The 22,861-nt window shown below is 42.5% G+C and overlaps 1 protein-coding gene across 1 annotated transcript in view; it reads right to left on the reverse strand.

The window, feature by feature from the left end:
• Nucleotides 1-22,861, reverse strand: part of HIPK1 (homeodomain interacting protein kinase 1) — a 139,853-nt gene that overhangs the window by 53,711 nt on the left and 63,281 nt on the right. Inside the window, 5 exon segments of the mRNA XM_068266186.1 lie at nucleotides 2,445-2,563; nucleotides 3,749-3,971; nucleotides 10,596-10,758; nucleotides 13,896-14,080; nucleotides 21,374-21,460. Of these exon segments, the coding sequence (XP_068122287.1) occupies nucleotides 2,445-2,563; nucleotides 3,749-3,971; nucleotides 10,596-10,758; nucleotides 13,896-14,080; nucleotides 21,374-21,460 (777 nt within the window).

The raw sequence follows: 22,861 nt of genomic DNA on the forward strand, positions 1-22,861 counted from the left end.
CAAACATCTTCCACCTGCATAGTTACTGTATTCCAGCATAAATGTCTATTATTGGCATCCTGTGCCGCTGATTCATAGCACTGCATTGAGTTTCCAGGAGACTGTTCTCTGAGGTCATGTTTCCATTATAAACTCAATGAAACACCACTTATTCCAGGCATTTTTCTCTTCCAACAAAAAGCTGCCTGGTGTATTTTTAGACAAATTACTCTGAGATCAATGGCCGTGCGTAAGCCATGATCAGTTTTCAGATGGGCACAATTAACTTGAGGAGAGTGAATTCTGAGCAGTGAAACAGCTCATTTTTCTGTTTGCTATAAGGACAGCACTAGAAGCAAGAACATTAAAATACATGTATTTACTTAGAAATATAATCATTTGTTGCTAAGAAACTGTGCTTTGAGGTGGCTTCCAGCAGATTTGCAGTTTGAAGAGCCTTTATAAAACGGTGAGCACCCTATCAGTGCACATAGACCAAGTCATAACCTATTTTTATTGTGAGTTTATGGCAAAACGCTAACGCTAACTAGAGGGATTTTACTTTTGATGGGAACCTTCACAAGCCAAACAAAAGAGAGGCTGGAAAGTTAAAGCAGAGGGCTAGAAAAACGTCCTTGTTCTTTACATAACCAGAATCAGAGTGTTTAACTTCTTAATACAAGACACTCCCTTACTTGAAAATCTAGTCCTTTTACATTGTATCATTTGTAGATTGCAAGCAGATCCATTGCTTACTAAAAGCATTGCCCTCACTTACAATTTATTTCCACTAAACAGAATGGGAATTGTATTTTTCCCTTCCGCAAAACACAAGATTAGGTTCTCAGATTAAAGCCCCATACACATGCTAGACAAAAGTCTAGAGATCGCATTTGGTGAAAATGCAGCATGTGACTGCAGGCCCCGACCCCTTGCAACCAGGGATCTGCCTGGTGGATTGATTTGGCCAACTATTTCAAGAGCATACTTCTCTCCACGTACCCCGCCCATTGTGTGACATTGCACGTTCCTCTAACACCCAATACGACCAGAGCAATTCACTAGCCTGCCCTGCAGGCTATCAATGCATCTGACAGCACTGTCACCCGAGGGAACGGGTACAGATCCCCTGTGGGTGACATTTAACACTATACAGTACAGACTGCGGTGGTTAAGAAACTATTTGCTGTTCAGCAGTCCTGTCTTGCAGAATTCAAAAATCTACACTGGACCTGCACAAAGCTTCAACCAATATCACTGAAATAAAAAGGGAGTAGCTAGCTAGTGGATGGAACACCCTATTTTTCAAATACTTTTAAGCCACTTAACTGCCAGGAAAAGAAATTGGAAAGCAGAATATTGATGCAAAGCACTCTACTGTGATCCCCGAGACTGATCCTACATTTGAAGACATTTTTATTTCAAACGTAGTGTTACATGAGAACTAATATTTGGCAACGTAACTGGTCAACAGCTGCAAAATTTAAGTCAGTATTTAAAGCAATTAAATAAAAAAACAAATAAAACCATTTACAAGTGAACATGTGTACAGACTAGTCTACCTAAAGGCATACAAACACCACCACCAACTTACAATTTAACTTTACATTCTTTCACTAGATAAAGGGAGAAAGTAGTTGCTCAACTCAAGAAGCTGAAGTGGTCATTGATAAACTATCTTTTCCTGAAATTATAGGACAGCAGTGGGCACACCCAAACAACTTAGTGGAGACGGCACAAACAGGATGCCAAGAATTCTGAAGCAGTGATTCATGCTGAACAGGCATAAAGCCTGGCAGATTGCAATGTTCATTTTCATTCGAACCAAAACCAAATACATCACAATACATTTTCTATACCCATATATGAAGTGAAGGAGTAAGTATATTCAAAGGGTCTGTTGATTTTAGCATCTGGTGGTGCAGATATTCTACTATCACGCCCAACAATAAACCCCCACCTCACTGATATCCAGTGCACGGCTAATAGGCGAATGCTGAACCTGATATCTGGAGCTCAACTAATCTCAGTCAAACTAGCATACATACATACATACATACATACATACATACATACATACATATATATCTATCTATCTCTGATCCAAATACGCATCACTTAAATTACGTATGCTTTTTCAAATACAATAGCAAAGCTCCTACCCTAATTAACTATGAATATCACACAAATCGATGAAGCAGGCTTCTTGTTTTTGGCAAATACACCATTGCACAACTGTGGTGTTGACATCAAAGTGCAGCAAACAATTGTTACAGATCTGCGTTATGCACATAGACATGGTAGGCATAAGATAGTAGCAATCACACTATATCTCTAGTATTTTATGTACTTCTTTGTGAAATAGACATATCGCACATCAGTCAACCACCTAAACACAATTAGGCATGACATACGTTCCTGCAATATTTTAAAGCCAGATCTTTTCGTGCTTGAATTTCTATTACCTGTGTCAGGACTCCTGACTGGATCTGGAGAGGTTGAGCAGCAGGAGCTTGTGGCACAATAGGGACACTACTGTCCATACGAACTGGGAAGCCGGAATGCTTGGTAGTTGCCTGAAGTCCTGAAGCATGAAAAATATTATTTCACCTTTATCAGCAAGAACATTTTGTGCATCAAATATGTAAATAGGTACATCAGTCACAAAACAAAGAGAATAATAACTTGAGTTTGCAGTGACAGCACTAAGACCAGGCCTGCTGTATGTGGTCAGAGAATCTGGGACCAGAGGCTTTGTGGTTGTAAAAATTAGAGAAGATTTAAAGATATCTGTAGGTACTTTAATGCCTGCCCCTTAGCCATATAGCCAGCTGTTACAATTAAAGATAATGAACATGGTGTAATGTACAGTTAGTTTCATGCAAAGTAGTATAAAAAAAAATAAACTTGGGACCCCTAGTGACTGATAAACCCGTACTATACATAGCAATAGACAGATTGTGTTACTGACAGTAAAGCTAACAGTAAGACACAAAGCTATATTTTCTCAAAAATCTAACAAGTCATAAATCACTATAAAAGTTTTAATGCAATAACTTATTCAAACTCCTCTCCAAGCAGAATACCCTTCTAGCCAGGGTGCTCAAATGTTAACCTTTTTAACAGGAAACAAAGCTTCAGCAGCCACAGGGCCTTACAATTCAAATCACATGACCAAAAGCAGATGAAATTAGCAAGTCAGTTTCCAGCTCTGTAGGCGTGGTTGCTGCTGCCTGTACTGCATTACCCTGCTATTCAGAATGCAAACTTGCAGTCACATTAGATTTGTCTGAAAAAGTATGCCTTCTATGGCAAGGAGTCTAGTGAAGGAACTGCCCAGTTTCTGTGCTGTGGGCCAGATAGTATACAGGTCAATGAGAACCCCCTGAACCTAGAATGGGTTTTTAAAGTTGCTGAAGGATAGGCAAAGAAATTCTAACCACTTTTCCTTTTAATGCAGTGCTATAACACAAGATGGCATTTGCATTCTCCTATACACAGTGTGATAAACTAATATGTGAAGGAAAACATGCCTTCGTGTTCGGTGTGCCTATGAAATGGACTGGCATTTTCTACCAAGCAAAAAGACTTTCACCCAGCTGGATGTCAGCAGCCATACCCATCTCCATGCAGAGTCAACATGATGGATTTGAAGCATGGAGACTTACTGCCAGTAATTAAGTAAATGTACACAGAAATATGCCTGTGCCAACCACTCTGCTTAAAAGGGGCTTTAACCTGGGGAAGATACACCAAAACAAAAAGTTACCTTGAAACGCTGGAGGACAAACAATGAAAGTCTGCTGGAATGGATCAGTTTGAGTGCAGAGCTGGGCGGCTCCAGGCTGTAGAGAGACTCCCTGTTGTGCTACACCAGCCACTGGGGCTGCCGATGGTGGGTAAAGCGCAGATTGGTAGTTTAGTAGTGACACATCAGAGTTGGCCAACGACAGAGCAGCTGTAGCAGATGAACTGGATGCCAGTACACTAGCCTAAAAGACGAGCAAGAGTAAAAGATTTGGAGGAGATCTTTAATCGTGAAACCAGGAGTTGCAGCATGGAGTCTCCTGGAGCTGCACCATCCTAATCACTGCAATACATCTTCTAGCCCTTTTCAGTCAAAGCTGAAAGGTCACACAAGCCACACACCCATTTGTATTCTAATCAAAAGGAGGATCACATTGCAGGCATCCTATTAAGGTGGCCATACACTTATAGATTTGCAGCAGATTTGACCATCAGATAGATTCTACTTGACAGGCATCTGGCAGAAATCTGACGGAAATCAGTTCCTAGTGTGTGGCACACATCAGATAGATTTCATTCTGAAATCTATTTGGAATCTATCTAAATGCATTATTGGACCATATAGATCCAATGCAACTCTATGGGCCATGGATCTGCTACCAGCAGCGGATCGACCTAGATCTTCCATCCGGTCAGATCAAATCCATCGAAATCGGCCACAAATCTATTGATTTGAAAGAATCGATTTCTAATCGATAGATTCTATAGAATCGAACGATGGCTGAAATCGACCAGAGTATGGACCCCATTAGACAGAATGATATACAGGGCTCAGCTGATATAAAGATATACATTTCTTGACAGACAAATTTACAGTGCAAACAGACAAGGCTGCAGGGAAAAGCTGTGCAGTTAAAGTCCACTTACAGGCGCAGGTCTAGTACTAATACCTTATACTCAATGTTCAGAGGTTTCCAATTTTATGCGACAACATATACAAAACTTGTCTGTGATCTTAATCACATAACAGAAAATGAGTCGAGAGTGTGGTTTAACCTTAGCAGTATGGACGAGCTCAGCTCGTCCATTACCGCCGGAGGGTGCCGCTCAGGCCCTGCTGGGCCGATTTTTATCAAATAAAAAGCAGCACACGCAGCCGGCACTTTCCCAGCCGCGTGTGCTACCTGACCACCGACGCTCTGCGGCGATCCGCCACGAGCAGCGGCAAAAGAGGGTCCCCTCAGCCGCCCGAGCCCTGCGCAGCCGGACCAATCAGTTCCGGCCAGCGCTAAGGGCTGGATCGGAGGCGGCTGACGTCAGGACGTCAGCTGACGTCCATGACGTCACTCCGCTAATCGCTATGGCGACGAGGTAAGCGAAACAAGGCAGGCCGCTCATTGCGGCCTTCCTTGTTAATTCTGATCGCCAGAGGCGATCAGAATGACGCGACCGGAGCGCCCTCTAGTGGGCATTCATGCAGCCAACTTTCAGTTGGCTGCATGAAATAGTTTTTTTTTTATTTAAAAAAAACCCTCCCGCAGCCGCCCTGGCGATCTTAATAGAACGCCAGGGTGCTTAAAGCAGGGTTTCTCAACTCAGTCCTCAAGTACAACCAAAAGTGCATTTTTTTTTTTTTTTTTTTTTTAAGAAAACCATAAACATTCACAGGTGAGGTAATTGGTGTCTCAGCAGAGCTCATTAACTACCTCTGGATTTCCACAAAACATGCACTGTAGGCTGTACTCGAGGACTAAGCTGAACACCCTGGTTTAATACAAACCTCAAGCCTAAAAAAAAAAACGAAAAAAAAAAAAAAAGCTTCCGCTGCCCTCTATCTTTCCGGCCACACTCCCCTCCATGTACAAGCGCAGCTCCCCTGCAGACGCCAGTAGGGTTTGCTCCTGCAACAGTACGGAGCCACTCCTGCATGGAGATACAAGCTGTGCACAAGCAGCTTCATGTGACTGCCCAGGCCGAACTTTGCACCTGCACTTGTACACCAGTATATCGTGGCCAAAAGCAACATTGAACATTAATGTTGTATGTTGCAAAAAAGGGTCTTGGCATAGGAAATGTATAGCCTGGTCCAAAAATATTGGGACATTGACACAATTCTAACAGGTTTGGCTCTATACACAATCACAATGGATTTGAAATGAAACGAACACAATGTGCTCTAACTGCAGGCTGTCAGCTTTAGTATGAGGGCATTTACATCCAAATCACTCAGGTGAACGTTTTAGGAATTACAGTTTGCATTTGTGCCTCCCACTTGTTAGGGAGTAAAAGTAATGGGACAGAATAATCCTAAACCAAAGTCACTTTTTAATACCTGGTTGCAAATCCTTACCAGACAATTAAAGCCTGAAGTCTGGAATGCATAGACCTCACTAGATGCTGGGTTTCATCCCTGGTGATGCTCTGCCAGGCCTCTACTGCAAAGGTCTTCAGTTCCTGCTTGTTCTTAGGGCATTTTTCCTTTCAGTTTAGTCTTCAGCAACTAAATGCATACTCAATCGGATTCAGGTCAGGTGATTGACTTGGCCATTTCATAACATTGCACTACTTCCCCTTCAAAAACTCTTTGGTTGCTCTTGCTGTATGGTTTGTGCCATTGTCTACATCAGTGTTTCCCAACCAGTGTGCCGCGGCACACTAGTGTGCCGCGGCATGTTGCCCGGTGTGCCGTACAGGTCTGGCCTCTCGCCAGACCTGTACCTACTTTTAGGGTGCAGGAGGGGGGAAGTAGCGCTAGAAGGAGGGGCAGTGGAGGCAGCGGTGGGGAGGGGGGAAATATCCCCCCCTCCCTCACCTGGGACCCCTCCTTCTGCCTCTCTCCCCCTCCGTTTAGCGGTGGCAAGTGCGGCTCGGCGGCAGGGAGGCATACGGAGAATTACTCACCACTTCCGCGTTCCAAGCGCCGGCAGCGTCAAGTCGTCACACATCTCCGCCTTCAATGCCGCCCACTGTTCTTCCTGATTAGCGGAAGCACAGTGGGCGGTATTGAAGGCGGAGATGTGTGACGACATGACGTTGCCGGCGCTTGGAACGCAGAAGTGGTGAGTAATTCTCCGTATGCCTCCCCGCCGCCGAGCCGCACTTGCCACCGCTAAACGGAGGGGGAGAGAGGCAGAAGGAGGGGTCCCAGGTGAGGGAGGGGGGGGGAATATTTCCCCCCTCCCCACCGCTGCCTCCACTGCCCCTCCTAGCGCTGCTTCCCCCCCCTCCTGGGCATCTATACTGGGGGGAACTGTACTAGCTATACTGGGGGCAACTAAACTAGCTATACTGGGGGCAACGAAACTAGCTATACTGGGGGCAACTATACTAGCTATACTGGGCACTATACTGGGGCACTACCTACCTATACTGGGCACTATGCTAGCTATACTGGGCACTATGCTAGCTATACTGGGCACTATACTAGCTATCTGGGTACTATACTAGCTATACTGGGCACTTTACTGGCTATACTGGGGCACTACCTATCCACACTGGGACTATACTAGCTATACTGGGGCACTATACTAGCTATACTGGGGTAACTATAATAACCATACTGGGGCAACTAAACTCCCTATACTGGGGCAACTATGCTAGCTATGCAGCCGCCCCCCCCCCCCCCCATAGCACGGCACTGTCCACTAGGTCGCGCAAACACCCGCGCCGCCGCCGCCCCCCCCCCCGCCGCCGCCGTTCCCCGGAGAAAAATATTGTCAGAAAGTGTTCCCCGGCACGGAAAAGGTTGGGAACCACTGGTCTACATGCACTGTGAAGTGCCATCCAATGAGTTCTGAAGCATTTGGCTGAATATGAACAGATATTGCCCGATAGACTTCTGAATTCATCCTGCTGCTTTTGTTAAAGTGATCCTTAAGTCTATCAAAAAAAAAATGAGATTTACTCACCTGGGGCTTCCCTCAGCCCCCTGCAGCCGATCGGTGCCCTCGCAGCCCCGCTCCAATGCTCCTGCACCCGCCGGCGAACACTTCCGGTTTGGCAGTCACCGGCCGACAGGCATGGGAACGCGAGTGATTCTTCGCGTTCCCAGCCATAATATCGCCCCCTATGCTGCTATTGGGGCTGGAGGCATCGGAGCGGGGCTGCGAGGGCACCGATCGGCTTCAGGGGGGTGAGGGAATCCCTAGGTGAGTAAATCTCTTTTTTGATAGACAAAAAAAATCACTTTAAAGTCAACAATTAAGAGAAGACTTCACCAGAGTGAATACAGACGGTTCAGCACAAGATTAAAACCATTGGTGAGCCTCAAAAACAGGAAGGCCAGATTAGAGTTTGGCAAACAACATCTAAAAAACCTTCACAGTTCTGGAACATCCTATGGACAGAGGAGACCAAGATCAACTTGTACTAGAGTGAAGGGAAGAGAAGAGTATGGAGAAGGAAAGGAACTTCTAATGTTCCTAAGCATACAACCTTATCACTGAAGTAGGGTAGTGGTAGTGTCATGGCGTGGGCATGTATGGCTGCCAATGGAACTGGTTCTCTTATATTTATTGATAATGTGACTGCTGAAAAATCAGAAGGATGAATCAAGAAGAGTTTAGTAAAGGTGTACAGAGGTGTCACAAGAATAAAATATGCTAAAACCGTTTAAAAAGTTCAGGGGGCGGTGGTGGACCGGCCACTCCAAAAATAGACACAATGCTGTCAATTGAGGTAGTCACAAGTTATTAACATACTCCTAAAAACTGGCAATGCGTTTCACGGGCATAATCCCGCTTCCTCAGGCAATTAACAGGAGTATCACACTGAAATTGACAGAGATAAAAAGCATTATCAGAACGGTGTGTGGCATTACTGTGTCATATGTGCGATTGTATGGTGAAAATTTGGTATATAGCTCAAATTTGCCCTAGAGATTTGATCTATATACCAAATTTTCACCATTCAAATCGCACATATATTACAGTAATGCCACACACAGCGTTCGGATAATGCTTTTTATCTCTGTCAATTTCAGTGTGATACTCCTGTTTATTGCCTGAGGAAGCAGGATTTGGCCAGTGAAACGCGTTGCCAGTTTTTAGGAGTATGAATAAATTGTGGAAGAGTGGTACACCCTCCTTTTCTTCTATCCAGAGAGGGCGACCTCTTAGCCCAGAGTGGGGACAGGTCTAATCTCCCCACCTGCCTTTACAGTGGTTGCCTTAGGGGTAACCCCGGTTTGTAAGTAGAATACTTACAATTCATTAATTCCTCCCTGCTCCAATACTTACTACACTATATTGGGCTCTCGTTTTTTTTCTTTGTTTTTCTTTGTAAGAAGAGTTTAGAGCAATATTATCTGCTCATATTCAGCCAAATGCTTCAGAACACATAAACGGCCCTTCACAGTGCAGATTGACAATTACCCAAAGCATACTGCAAAAGCAACCAGAGTTTTTGAAGAGGAATAGTATGCAATGGCCAAGTCAATCACCTGACCTGAATCAACTGAGCATGCATTTCACTTGCTGAAGACAAAACTGAAGGGAACATGCCCCAAGAACCAACAGGAACTGAAGACAGTTGCAGTAGAGGCCTGGCAAAACATCACCAGGGATGAAACCCAGCGCCTGGTGATGTCTATATGTTCCAGACTGCCAGCTGTAATGGACTGCAAATTATTTGCAACCAGGTATTATAAAGTGAGTGTTTGATTCATGATTATTAATTTGTCCCATTACTTTTGGTCCCTTAGCAAGTGGGAGGTACATATGCAAACTGTTCACCTGATTTGGATGTTAATACCCTCAAATTAAACGGACTGTCTGCAATTCAAGCACATCATGTTCGTTTCATTTCAAATCCATTGTGGTTGTGTATGGAGCCAAAAATGTTACCATTGTGTCGATATCCTAATATTTATGGACCTGACTATACAGAAACTTTTTTGGGTGTTTTAAAGTGTAACTGTCAGGCATAATCAATTCTTTATTTTTATCTGGTAAACAAGTAATAAGGATGCTAGCCAGGCAATCCAAAAGTTAAAAATCATTCTGTTTATAAAATATCATTCCTCAGTTTACCTGGCTCTTATTTGGTACATTGCCGCACAAAGGAAGTTGCAGGGCATGCTCGGTTGTCTTTTTTGCTTCTTTACTATCCCCTCAGTCTTAACTAATGCAGCCTGATTAGCGGAAGCCTCTTTCCCTCCTGTTTTCCCCTCCCACACCTCTGTTACTCTGATTGGTCAATATTTCTTGTGCGTCTCAAGCTTTCTGCAAAGCTGGGTGGGACTGTCTGAAGACTGTTTGTTTGCATTGGCCTCCCTCCTCCCAGAGTAAGGGAGGATGACATCAGGATTGGCTTCAGACACAGGAATTCCAAAATGGCAAATACCTGAAACTGTTTTTTCTTTACTATACAGTTTGGGTCACCCTGAGCTGCTTGGTTACTCTGTTCTTTACTATATAAAACTCACTGAAATCAAAACGTGGAAAGTGCAATACATGTTATGTATGTAGAGCAAGTATTTATCTACGTTTTTTTTTTTCCCTTCTCTGGGGGGGGGGGGGGGTTGGGATTTGACAAACAATCTGTACCTGGAGTGGAACTTAAAAGCTGTCAGTTTCACTTGATAATCCACTATGGAAAAAAATATGTACAGGCATCATGTATGCCTAGTTCACAGAACTTCAAAGTATAAAGAGCTTTATTTATAAAGCGCCAACATATTACTCAGCACTGTACAATGAATAGGTGAAACAATACAACATTAAGCAGCGATACAAAGACAAGGTTACGTATACAAGTCCAGGGGTCAATATATAAGAGTCAGAGTACGTTCGGTAGCAGAGTAGTAGAACATGAGAGAGGAGGGCCCTGTCAAACAGACTAACAATCAAATATATGCTTGAATGACATACCTGGTTGTGCACAGTATTTAACTGATTGCTGAAGCTCATTGTCAGATTTGTGCTTGTATTAGGGGCAACGTGTGTCGTGAAAGGACTCTTAATCTGGTTCACGGCATCATACATGTTGTTCCTTCGTTTACAGATCTCCATATTCTGGAAACAGGACTTTACACTAAGTGGGGAAATATGTCCATAATATTAGCACTTAAAAACATGTTCGAAAATAATGAAATGCAATCTTGCTGTTAAGGAAGTAAGCTGCACGCCAATTTTTTTTTTTTTTTTTTTTCATACAATATGTTATTAAAACTCATGAACAGAGTTACACAAACAATTGTGCTTTTAAACCCCTATGAAACCAATTGTTTCCTTTAGAACATCGTCAGGAAAAGTAACCAAAAGCATTTAAATGACTTTCAACAATAAAGATAATAGTTATGTGAAAGTTACAGGGACCCATAACATGCATTCACAACGTGGTTGGGGCTGTGGAGTCAATACAAAAAATCACCCGACTCCAACTCAGACAACTCAGTTTATGATTCCACAAACTCAGACTCCTAATTTACACATAATCTTGTTGGTTTAAAGTATGCAACATAAAAGGCATTTTATTGCTACCAAAGCTAGTTTTAAAGTTAAGGGGCCCATACACTCAGCTGATTTTCTGGCCGACCGATCGATCGTTTGCAAATCGGTTGGCCAATCGACCGATCGATGGCCGATTTCGATGGATTTCCATCGAGCTGGCAGGATGGAAAATTTAGGTCGATCTGATGAGATTGCTTATCAGTTTGCATTGGCCTTAATGGAAATCTGATGGCAAAAAAATGCCATCAGATAAAATTCCAATAGATTTCAAACTGAAATCTATTGGAATTCTATCCTGGTAAAAAATGTTCTAAAAATGCATCAGATAGATCATCAGATGCATTTCTTATCTATCTGCTGCCAATCTGACGAGTGTATGGGCACCTTTATATTAATAGGATATACAATTTTGGGAACAAAACAAAGCTCCTGGCTAGGAAGCCATCACTCTGCCTTGGGTTGGCCACCCCAGCCAGTCATTGCCAGTGTTGCCATAAATTGTATAATAAGATTAACCGGAGTCCTATGTCGGCTGGATTCTGGCGTGTAGCCCCGTAGCCACCACCCCCAAATTTAAAAAGGGTCTACCATTTGCACACTGTGAATGCCAGCCCCTACAACATCTACACGGCTAGTGGGGAATTCAAGGTTAGAAAAAAAATTGGGCAGCACTTCAGATACAATCAGGTTCATTTCATAGAATTTAATGGGTAAATTTTAAGTCTCGTTAGTAAAGTACCCAGACTTTAGTATACTTTGTCCCAGGCGACAATGGTTTAAGTAGAAAGCATTTTCAAGCTAAGATGTATCAGTTTTTTTTTTTTGTTTTTTTTTTTGTTTTTTACTGCGACACAAATATTCTCTGCAAATTAAATTTAGCCAGAAACGGGCATTAAAGCAGTGGTCTAAGCCTAGGTTTACAATGCATGGTAAATTTACATGGGGTAATTTAGTATGGCATAGGGAATACTTGTATCTAATCTCAAAATTTACTATAATGGGTTAAATCAAATAAGCATTTACGGCTGATTGAAAACTTAAGGTGGCCACTAACTGTCCAATTTCTAGCGAAAAATCGTTCGAGCGATCAGAAATTCTGATCGGACGAAAAATCGTTCACTACACCATCAACTAACCAATCTTTGCTTCCTATCACGACCACCAAGAAAATCCAAATTTTCATTCGACGAAAATTCATTCGGGCGAAATTTTTTTCACTCGTTCATAATCGATTGTGGCCACCAATGGAGATTATTTACAACCAATCCGATCAGAATTTCTGATCACTTGAACAATTTTTAGCTAGAAATTGGACCGTTAGTGGCCAGCCTTATAGGAATATTTAAAAACCAGTTATATACAATAATGGCGTATTAACAAATATATATGCGTGCGCATGTGTGTGTTACATACATACATACATATACCACATACACATCGTAGATTATTTATATAGATATATATATCCCAGTGTAGGAGCTGCATGGCTAAAGCAGCAATGGAATATAACCTGTAATTTTATTCTAGTGTATTTAAATAGCATTGACCTTTCACAGCACTTCACATAGTGTACACAGCCATGTTAACTGTCCCTCAAAGTTCACAATTTAATATTGAGTAAATAACAGTTTGCTTTTTACAAGTAGTGTGGAGGTCTGATCTATGACTCAGGCCCAGTGCACACTGGGCGGATCCGCCGGCCGCATCCGCTTGAAAATCCACGTGGCTAATGTATCTCTATGGGCTGGTGCACACCGGCGTTTTGAGGTTTTTAGCAAGCCGCAAACGTGCCTCTTGCTGCACGTTTGCGGTTTGCTTAAAACCTCAAACCGCCGGTGTGCACCAGCCCATAGAGATACATTAGCCACGTGGATTTTCAAGCGGATGCGGCCGGCGGATCCGCCCAGTGTGCACTGGGCCTGAGTCATAGATCAGACCTCCACACTACTTGTAAAAAGCAAACTGTTATTTACTCAATATTAAATTGTGAACTTTGAGGGACAGTTGAGTAAATAACAGTTTGCTTTTTACAAGTAGTGTGGAGGTCTGATCTATGACTCAGGCCCAGTGCACACTGGGCGGATCCGCCGGCCGCATCCGCTTGAAAATCCACGTGGCTAATGTATCTCTATGGGCTGGTGCACACCGGCGTTTTGAGGTTTTTAGCAAGCCGCAAACGTGCCTCTTGCTGCATGTTTGCGGTTTGCTTAAAACCTCAAACCGCCGGTGTGCACCAGCCCATAGAGATACATTAGCCACGCGGATGCGGTCGGCGGATCACATACAAAATCCGCTCGGTGTGCACCCGGCAAATATCGTCTCTCTGCTCTCAAAACCGCTAGCGTTTTTGACGATCTGCTAGCGGTTTTGGTGTGCACTGGGCTGAAGACTGCACTATAATGGAAAAATACACTGCTCAGAGTTTCTATTTAGCAATGCTTGATTGTATGAGGCAATCATCCCCGGTATGTGCTACTAGATTTGCAGCTCATCTTCAGTTTAAGTGGCTGCATAACACAAAATAGGAGCAGGCCCTGATGCAAGAAAGCTATACAAAATAGGAACAGGCCCTGATGCAAGGTATTTTCCTAGACATCGTGCATTGTCCATTGACAACTGTGGCACAGCTGTGAATGCATGTGTTATATCACAATCAAGCATGGTGTCCAGGAAAAAGCATGAAGAGATTGTCAGTACACCGAACACACTTGTACTTACTGGTTACTATGTGGAAAGTCCAGGAGATGGGTCATGGTAACAAATGAATGACTCAAGGTTTTTACTGGAGTGATCCTCTTATCTGCATCAATAGTTAACATTTTCTTCAGCAAATCTATATATTCCCTTCGGTCTGCCTTCTCAGCCAACATATCAGTACCCTCTAGGTCATTCGACATATTCACCTAGGAATTCCAAAACAAAAATAAACAAAATACACAACCAGCAGTTGCCCCAGCCAAAAACCCTTTACACAAACTAATCAGATATAGCAGTTATGACAATGGCCCAAAAATCAATTTTTAAGATGCATGCACACACCTAAACTTAGGAGAGCCAGCTAGTTTAACCAACCATCTTCTTAGGTGGCGAGTAGACATACCGGAACTGACGGATGAGGAATGGGTTGACACTCTTGCTCACTTTGTCTCCACCCCAATTGCTGCTAAACACAGACTAACCTCCCTTAGATACCTATACCGAAACTATCCTACACCACATAGGCTGTTGAAGATGGGTAGGGTGGAGGACGATTTGTGCTGAAGATGCGGGGCCCCCAATGCTGGTTTCTTGCATACGTTCTGGGATTGCCCACATATTAACTCCTATGGCCATGCTCTTAAAGGTCTTTGGTGTTCTCCCTCTTGCAGCGAACCAACTCTAACAAGACTCCTATTAATGTACGCCAGAAGGGGGATAGCTTTAAAGTGGAAGAACTCTTCCCCACCAACCTGCGCAGAATTTAAAGTACATGTTAATGCTGATCTGCCTACCTATAAGAGTGTTTATGACAACAGAGGTTCGTGTAAGAAATTCTACAAGATATGGTCAAAGTGGCTAAAAGTGTTTAAAATTGAAATGTAATATATTTATGTCTCTGACGTACAACATGTACTAACAGCAATGTATACGTTCTACTTTTTCCGGATGTATCACTGGGGGGGAGGGGGACTAGACCACCCTGGGGAACGGAACTTGTATTGTTTTTTGTTGTCTGTTTAAAAAAAAAATCAATAAAAATTGTTTAAAAAAAAAATTTAGCCTTTCACAGCTGATAACTGAGAGTAAAGGGATCTTCTGACCTAAAGACAGCATTCCCCAAGCACATTGTTCTACCACCAGAAGACCCTCATGTGCCGGAGTCATCCTTCCTCCCACTCTATAGCATCAGACCTGTTCTGCTATAGCAAAGCAAGGCATCTATGCAGCATTTGGCCCCTGAACTGTCCTAGAGATCAACACCCAATCCCTCCAGGTAACAGTTTAGGATGCGAATACAACTTTAGAGATAATAAAAAAGCCTCATCTCAAAAGGCTTATCAAATGCAATTATTCCAAGTTTTAAAGAATTGCAAAAGTAAACAGAATGCTGTAAAAATAATGCACTCTTTACCTATTCCCACAAATCAAAGCCACAGCACAGTTACGGTACACACTTTTTTGTACAAAAAATAAAATAAAACCAGTTCCCACCAATAAATTTAATCATGGCTTCAGACTGACCAAGGATGCGTTTGAAACAGCAGGTGGCTATTGCCAAACAGAAAACAAAAGCGGTGATTTAATGCAACTTGTATTCTTCTATTTTGCAAAACAAAACAAACATGTTCAATACTAAAAATCAACATCCTATTAAATGGATACCCAAGGTGGGAGGGATATGGAGGCTGCCATATTTATTTCCTTTTAAAACATCACCAGTTGCCTGGCAGGCCTCCTGATATTGTGTGTCTAATACTTTTAGCCATAGACCCTGAACAAGCAGCAGATCAGGTATTCTGACTTCTTGGATTGATTGTAGGCTTGTTTTAGGGTTTTGACTCACTATGCCAGATTAACAGGGCTGCCAGACAACTGGCATTGTTTACAAGGAAATAAATATGGCAGCCTCCATATCCTCTCAGGCCTAGTGCACACCGGAGCGTTTCGGCTGCGGTTTGCGATCCGCTTGCGGATGCGGATCCGCTAGGGTAATGTATTTCAATGGGCTGGTGCACACCAGAGCGGGAGGCGGTTTGCAGAAACGCATACTCCCGGGCTGCTGCAGATTTTGGATTGCGGATGCGTTTCTGCCTCAATGTTAAGTATAGGAAAACCGCTCTGAAAAAAACGGCACTTCAGAGCGGTTTTGCAGGTGTTTTTTTTACAGTAGCTGTTCAGTAACAGCTTTACTGTAACAATACATGAAATCTACTACACCAAAAACGCTTCCCAGAACCGCAAAACGCTAGCTGAAACGCTACAGAAAAAGAAAACGTTTCAAAATCTGCTAGCATTTTGCGGATCTGCTAGCGGTTTTTGGTGTGCACCAGGCCATATATCAGGTTCCCTTTAAATGCACAAGCACGACTGCTATTAAAATAGGATTGAAAAGGCCAATATAGATCAGCATGATGGAGGCAATCTACATAAGGAACACTGGATAAGAAGGATTATTTTTTTTCTGCAAATACTGTTTACCACAGATCACTTTAACCACTTTGTCGTCCTTGACGTATAAAAACGTCGAGGACGACAGGCACGCTCCCGCAGCCGATCGCGCGCATGCACGCGCACTCCCGCCGGCGGATTCGGTAGTCACGGAATCAATGTATCGGGCTATGGAGCCCGATCACTGATTCCTCTCCCCCGCTGAAAAAGCGACAGCTTCTCTCGGAATCTTCGCTTTTTCTGAAGCTATGTCCCTCTAAGCGTACATTGTACGCTTAGAGTGACGTCATGTTAAACTCAAGATTGCCATCTTGTGGCCAAAAAGTAAAACTACAAGTAAAAAAACATTACAATACACAAATATTTCCCCAAATAAAACACTTTTATATCCTTCCCTCCCAAAAATGCCCACATAAAATGTTTAAAAAAAAAAAAAAAAACACAAATATTTACCTAAGGGTCTAAACTTTCTAAATATCTATGCAAAGATAAAATGTTTCTATTTTTTTTTTTTTATATAAGCTTGTAAATAGTGATGAATGCAAAACGGAAAAAATGCTCTTTTATTTCCAAATAAAATATTGTCGCGATACATTGTGATAGGGACATAATTTAAACAGTGAAATAACCGTGACAAATGGGCAATTACAATACGTGGGTTTTAATTATGGAGGCATGTATTATTTTAAAACTATAATGGCCGAAAACTGACAAATGCATTTTAACAGTAAGAATAAGAAAAAAAATGAAAAAATGCATTTACAGTAAGGTAGCCCTTAGCAAAATGTACCCCCCAAAGAAAGCCTAATTGGTGGCGGAAAAAACAAGATATCGATCAGTTCATTGTGATAAGTAGTGATAAAGTTATAGGTTAATAAATGGGAGGTGAACATTGCTCGGATGCATAAAGTGAAAATGACTGAGAGCTTAAGTGGTTAAAAAGCAGCAGTACACAGCCACAATAAAAGACAGAGGACTGTGTGCTGCTAATTGTAAAACAACGGTCACAGCTAGAGCCAACAATCCCAAGTGGTAAATAGTTACTTCATTCAAATGGATGGAGACTATAATCCTCAATATCAAGTGGCAACCAAATGCAAGTCTCACTTGGGGAATCAACCAGATTGACACTACCTAAATAAGCGAAATAACGCATGTGACTGCAGCTGCATGTACACACCTGCAGTGACAAGGCTTTGTTATGAATAGCAGACAACCTACAACACAAAACATTTCCACTGGAGGTGTGAGCATGTAACCGCAGCTGCAAAACTACTTCACTAACCTTTTAACAATCAGTTCTAAGGCGAATTACAATGCTAGTGAGGGTTTCAAACCTATCACCTATTAACCCTTTTGGGACCAAGGACATTACAGTTACATCCATTCAGCAGCACAGGACGTAACTAACGTCCCTTGGTCCCGCTGCGCACCGCCAAATGGGGAGATTTAGCCGTTATATGACGGCTCACATCTTCCTTTACTGATCAGGAGCCATGGGGATTGGCTTCTGATCACTACAATTGCCGCTGATCATAGTGATGATCACTAGGCAAAGAGGATCCACTCACCTCTCCTGACATTCCTCTGGTGATAGTCACTCCCCCTCCGTTCTGCCTGTCATTTCCTTTAGTGTCGTGTCCTGGCTTAATGACATCATCAAGCTGGGCCCCAGGGCTTAGGGGCAGTGCGATGCTGGATACCGCACAGAGCGGAGGGGAGTGATGATCGCCAGCATTACGTCAGGAGAGGTAAGAGATTGCTGGCTACCTATACTGGGGACACCTATGCCTAGCTATCTATACTGGGGAAACCTATCATTGTAGACCCCGGTCCCAAAGTGGTTAAACAATGCTCAGCAAATCCACGCCAAGTCTGCTGGATCCCACAGGTTCTCCAACCATAGAAAACCTTAGTAAATGGTTTAACCACCCTGGCGTTCAATTTCCCCAGGATTTCTGTGCAAAAAGTGTTTCAATTAATTTCCAATAATTTTCAACCTTTTTTTTTGCAATTAATTTTTTTTTTTAAATTGAATTCAATACAGGTTATTGTATTGAATTTAAAAAAGTGTTTTCTGCAAGATGTTGATGATCAACGGGGGACATGTGATCGCCGAGGGAGAAGCAAAATCCGCCAAGGGACATGGAAGAAGACACTGGGGAAGCTATCAGAGGTACGAGATGAGGGATCAGCACGCCAATGGTGAGTATAAGACCCAGATGTAAAGGGAGCCAGATGGGCAGCCACCCAAATAGCCACCATTGAAGGGGGATCCCCCACCCGCACAGAGGGGGATCCCCCTCCACATAGCCTCCGCATACAAGGGGGAACCCCCGCACATTCTCTGCCCCGCTGGCTGCCCAGGGATTCCCTAGGGTGGCTGGATGCTTGTTCTGCACGTTGTGGGTAGCACAGATCGCTACCCACAGTGTGCAGTCAGGCATCCAGCCATCCTGGGGAATCCCTCTGATGAAAAAAAAAAAGGCAGCCGGCGGGGCAGAGAAACAGGAAATCTCCCTGTCGGCATGGACGAGCTCAGCTCGTCATTATCACTTTTTGCAAGTTTTTGCTGGACGAACTCCGCTCGTCCATACCGCCAGGAAGGCTACTGGGGTTCACTTTAGAGAATGGAAGAGAGTCTAGTATGGATGAACTCTGCTGGCTTTCACAGATCCGAAACATGAAATTTTACCAATTCTGAAGCAAACTAAAATGATTGAACAGGAGAAAATGCTTTCAGTCTCATTAAAAAAAAAAATTAGTTGTTAGTGCAAAGCATACTTAGAAAAATGCAGAATACTCAGGTTTATAGTTTGAGGCATTGAAATTAAAGCGCTAAAAAAGCCTGCACGGCTATGTGCGAGTCCATTTACAGCTATGATAGTATGACAAACACTGCCAAAAAATGAGCAAGGCAATGTACAGATGTTTTATCCTTTTACAAAGCAGGTTATGTAACTAATTTAAGATGATGAATTACATTACTGAAACATGCCGTTTGCTTTCCGGTTTACAGCTATACACCAAAGAGGAAAAAAAAAAAAGCTTACATTTAGTATGTGCAAGCTGCTAATCTAGGCCACAGATGATAGACATCAATCAGGCCAAGGTTATATAGCATAGTTTACTGCTTCTATACTAGTATACAGGTGCAGAACACACCAAGAATAGCTTCATGCATGCAGGTGAAAATAAGTGATCCCAATGAGTAATGAGAATAATTACCGATTCACTTCCATAGATTCTATACAATGAACAGAGGCGCCAAAAGTATAAGATTAGATTACATGAGCTTAAAAACCAAACTTAAATGGCAAAATTGGAAGAAGTGGTGGTCTTACCTCCCTCAAGCAGACACGACAACGTCTGCGATTCAGACAGTCAAACACATTTATTAGGAACTCCAAAAAGAAATGCAACGTGTTTCGCACTTTCAACCCCGCTTCATCAGGCAATATAGGGAGGAGTATCAAACAATCTGCACAAGGGTTCAAGTTAAGCACCACAGAGGCGCTTAACTTGAATCCTTGTGCAGATTGTTTGATACTCCTCCCTATATTGCCTGATGAAGCGGGGTTGAACCTGCGAAACACGTTGCATTTCTTTTTGGAGTTCCTAATAAATGTGTTTGACTATCTGAATCGCAGTCGTTGTCGTGTCTGCTTGAGGGAGGTAAGACCACCACTTTCTCCTTCAATTTTGCCATTTAAATTGGTTTTTAAGCTCATGTAATCTAATCTAATATACTTTTGGCGCCTCTGTTCATTATATACAATTTTGAGTACACCCTTGGTGGAGGGTCGCTACCCTTTCTTCCTGTCTACAGAGAGCGACTTCTTAATCCTGCAAAAGTAGTACAGAGGCGCCAACAGGGTAAAAACAATATTTCTTTAAAATGACAGACAGAGGCGCCAGGCTATGTACCGGACTGCATTGGTGATATGCTCCTATTTATTGCCTGAGGAAGTGGGATATACCCGCGAAACGCGTTGCACCTTGTTCGGAGTATGTAAATAAACTGATTTTTGCTTAAAACAGCAATTTTTGTGTCTGTTTTGGAGGGGTAAGTCCACCGCTACCTACTTCATATTATCCATTTTAAAGAAATATTGTTTTTACCCTGTTGGCGCCTCTGTACTACTTTTGCAGTTGTTTCCACCCCTGGTGGAGGGGAATTCTTTTTTTCCCGATCTACAGAGAGCGACTTCTTAATCCTGAGTGGGGACAGGTCTAATCTCCTCACCTGCCTTCATAGTGGTTACCTGGACGGTAACCCTTGTTTGTGAGTTTAACCTACCTATACTTATCTTCCATACCCAATTTACAGTACATACTACACTATACTGGGCTCTCGGCGTCTTCCCTTATATTTTGACTTCTTAATCCTGAGTGGGGTCAGGACAATCTCCCCACCTGCCTTTACAGTGGTTGCCTGCTGGTGACCCTGACTTGTGAGTATCTGGCAATACAAACTTATTGCCACCTTGTCCAGTACGAACTACACTATTGGGGCTCTTGGTGTTCCCTGTTTTTAGTCCATAGATTCTAGGCTGTACACTATTATAGATTCTAGGCTTCTATACAGTTTGACAAATACATTAAAAAAATGCTGCATGCCAAGTCTTCAGACACCGCAGAAACAGAAAAATACTGTATATGGTTGAAAGGGCACAGAAGCTAGTGGTAGTAGAATATTGGTAAATTTACTAATATTCTACCATTTACATGTAAGGTAATTTGCACATAGCCTCAACACTTCTCCTCCTCCCTAAGGCTTTGCACCTGTTATTTGTAGCCAGTTCGCATTGCAGGCACCTAAATTTGTGCGTGCTTCTTTTAGCTATTCTGTGAGGTTTCTAGGCATCCCAGAATTCTCAAAAGCAATTTCCTTTGCAACATCCAAAAAAAAAAACAAAAACAAAAAAAAACCCAAAACACCCAATTCTCTATATAAAAACTTAGATTTAATGTTGTGCTTTTATTTTCTCCTAACTGTACACACTTGAAACCTCAAGGCATGCTTGACATACACAGTACAGGTGTACCTGAGCCATGTCATCTAAGCAATTAAAGATGTACTTCCGAGCCTCTTTAGATTTTATTCCAGTTTCCATTTCATGCTCCTCTGGTGTCTACATAGAAATGGATAAAGAAAAAAATATGTAATCAACATGTATGAATATAAAAACAGATTAGTTCATTTGTGGCTGGATAGTGTGTTGGTTAAAGCGGACCCCCAGTGTACATTACATATTCAGTGGGTTCTCTGATACTTTAAATGTATAATCATTTGCCTATTTGAACTGATATGTGCAGCAATTCTCATGTGGTAATCGTCATTCTACACAACTTTGTCTATAGAAATGAAAGCAATAAGTGCAGAATAATAAAACTTAAAAAGGATACATTTGCTTCTACTGTTCAGTTATTCTTTTACAACAAACTCCTAGTCAATGGAAACCCCTTCCAGGAAGAAGAGTCATCTCTCCAGAACCCTTCTGTTCCTCCTATGCCCAACCACAATTCATGTGCACCCAGCATCGCTTCTATTCCAGGTACAGAAAGGCCACTATATTAAGGAGTTTGATTTGAAATGGAAACAATTCTAGGGACTCCCAATGACCTCTGCTTGTAAAGGCCTTCCAAATTGATGCCTGAATAGTAACAGCAAAGTTTTCCATTACAATGTAAACTTGTGAGGGGAAAATCCATCCTAGAATAGCCAATCTTATTGACCGTTTGAACAGAAGCTGCAAACAGTTTGTGTCTACAGATAAAATTACAATTTCTGTAAAAGGATATGAGACCTGAGGTAAAGCTACCTTAGCCTGGTACACCATGCAATTTTCACTTCAGATTCTATAGCAGTAAATGTTTAGACCGATATTCAGATATGATGGTTCAGAGAGGAAAAAAAAAAAAAAAAAAAAAAAAAAACAAACAGAAAAAAAAAAGAAAGCCAACATACACAATTATGTTTTTTTTTTCAAATTCCAATCAGATCTCCAATTGGATGTCGATCCAAAATGGACCAAGAGGACACATGGAAAGATAGCCATTTGGATCGATATTTTCCAGCATGTCAGAGCTGCTTCCGATCAAGAAATCGCTGTATACTCTTTCCAAATCCGATCATTTTCTCTATCGGAAACAGGATCTGAAGTGAAAGTTGCATGATGTATACCAGGCCTTCTACAAGTACAGAGATACGTTCATGCCAGATTCACAGACCCGTGTGTGGTTCGGGATAGCTGCCTGGGGACACATTCCTGGGGCCAATCAGGATAGATGCCTGGGGACACATTCCTGGCTTACATATACTGCAGCCCTTAGAGAGAGAGAGAGACCAGGGACACAATCATGTCTAACCTATACTGCGGCACCTCTATCTGGCTACCTATACTGCGGCACCTCTATCTGGCTACCTATACTGCGGCACCTCTATCTGGCTACCTATACTGCGGCACCTCTATCTGGCTACCTATACTGCGGCACCTCTATCTGGCTACCTATACTGCGGCATCTCTATCTGC

Source organism: Hyperolius riggenbachi, chromosome 2 (assembly GCF_040937935.1).
Source record: "Hyperolius riggenbachi isolate aHypRig1 chromosome 2, aHypRig1.pri, whole genome shotgun sequence".
Classification (NCBI taxonomy): Eukaryota; Metazoa; Chordata; class Amphibia; order Anura; family Hyperoliidae; genus Hyperolius; species Hyperolius riggenbachi.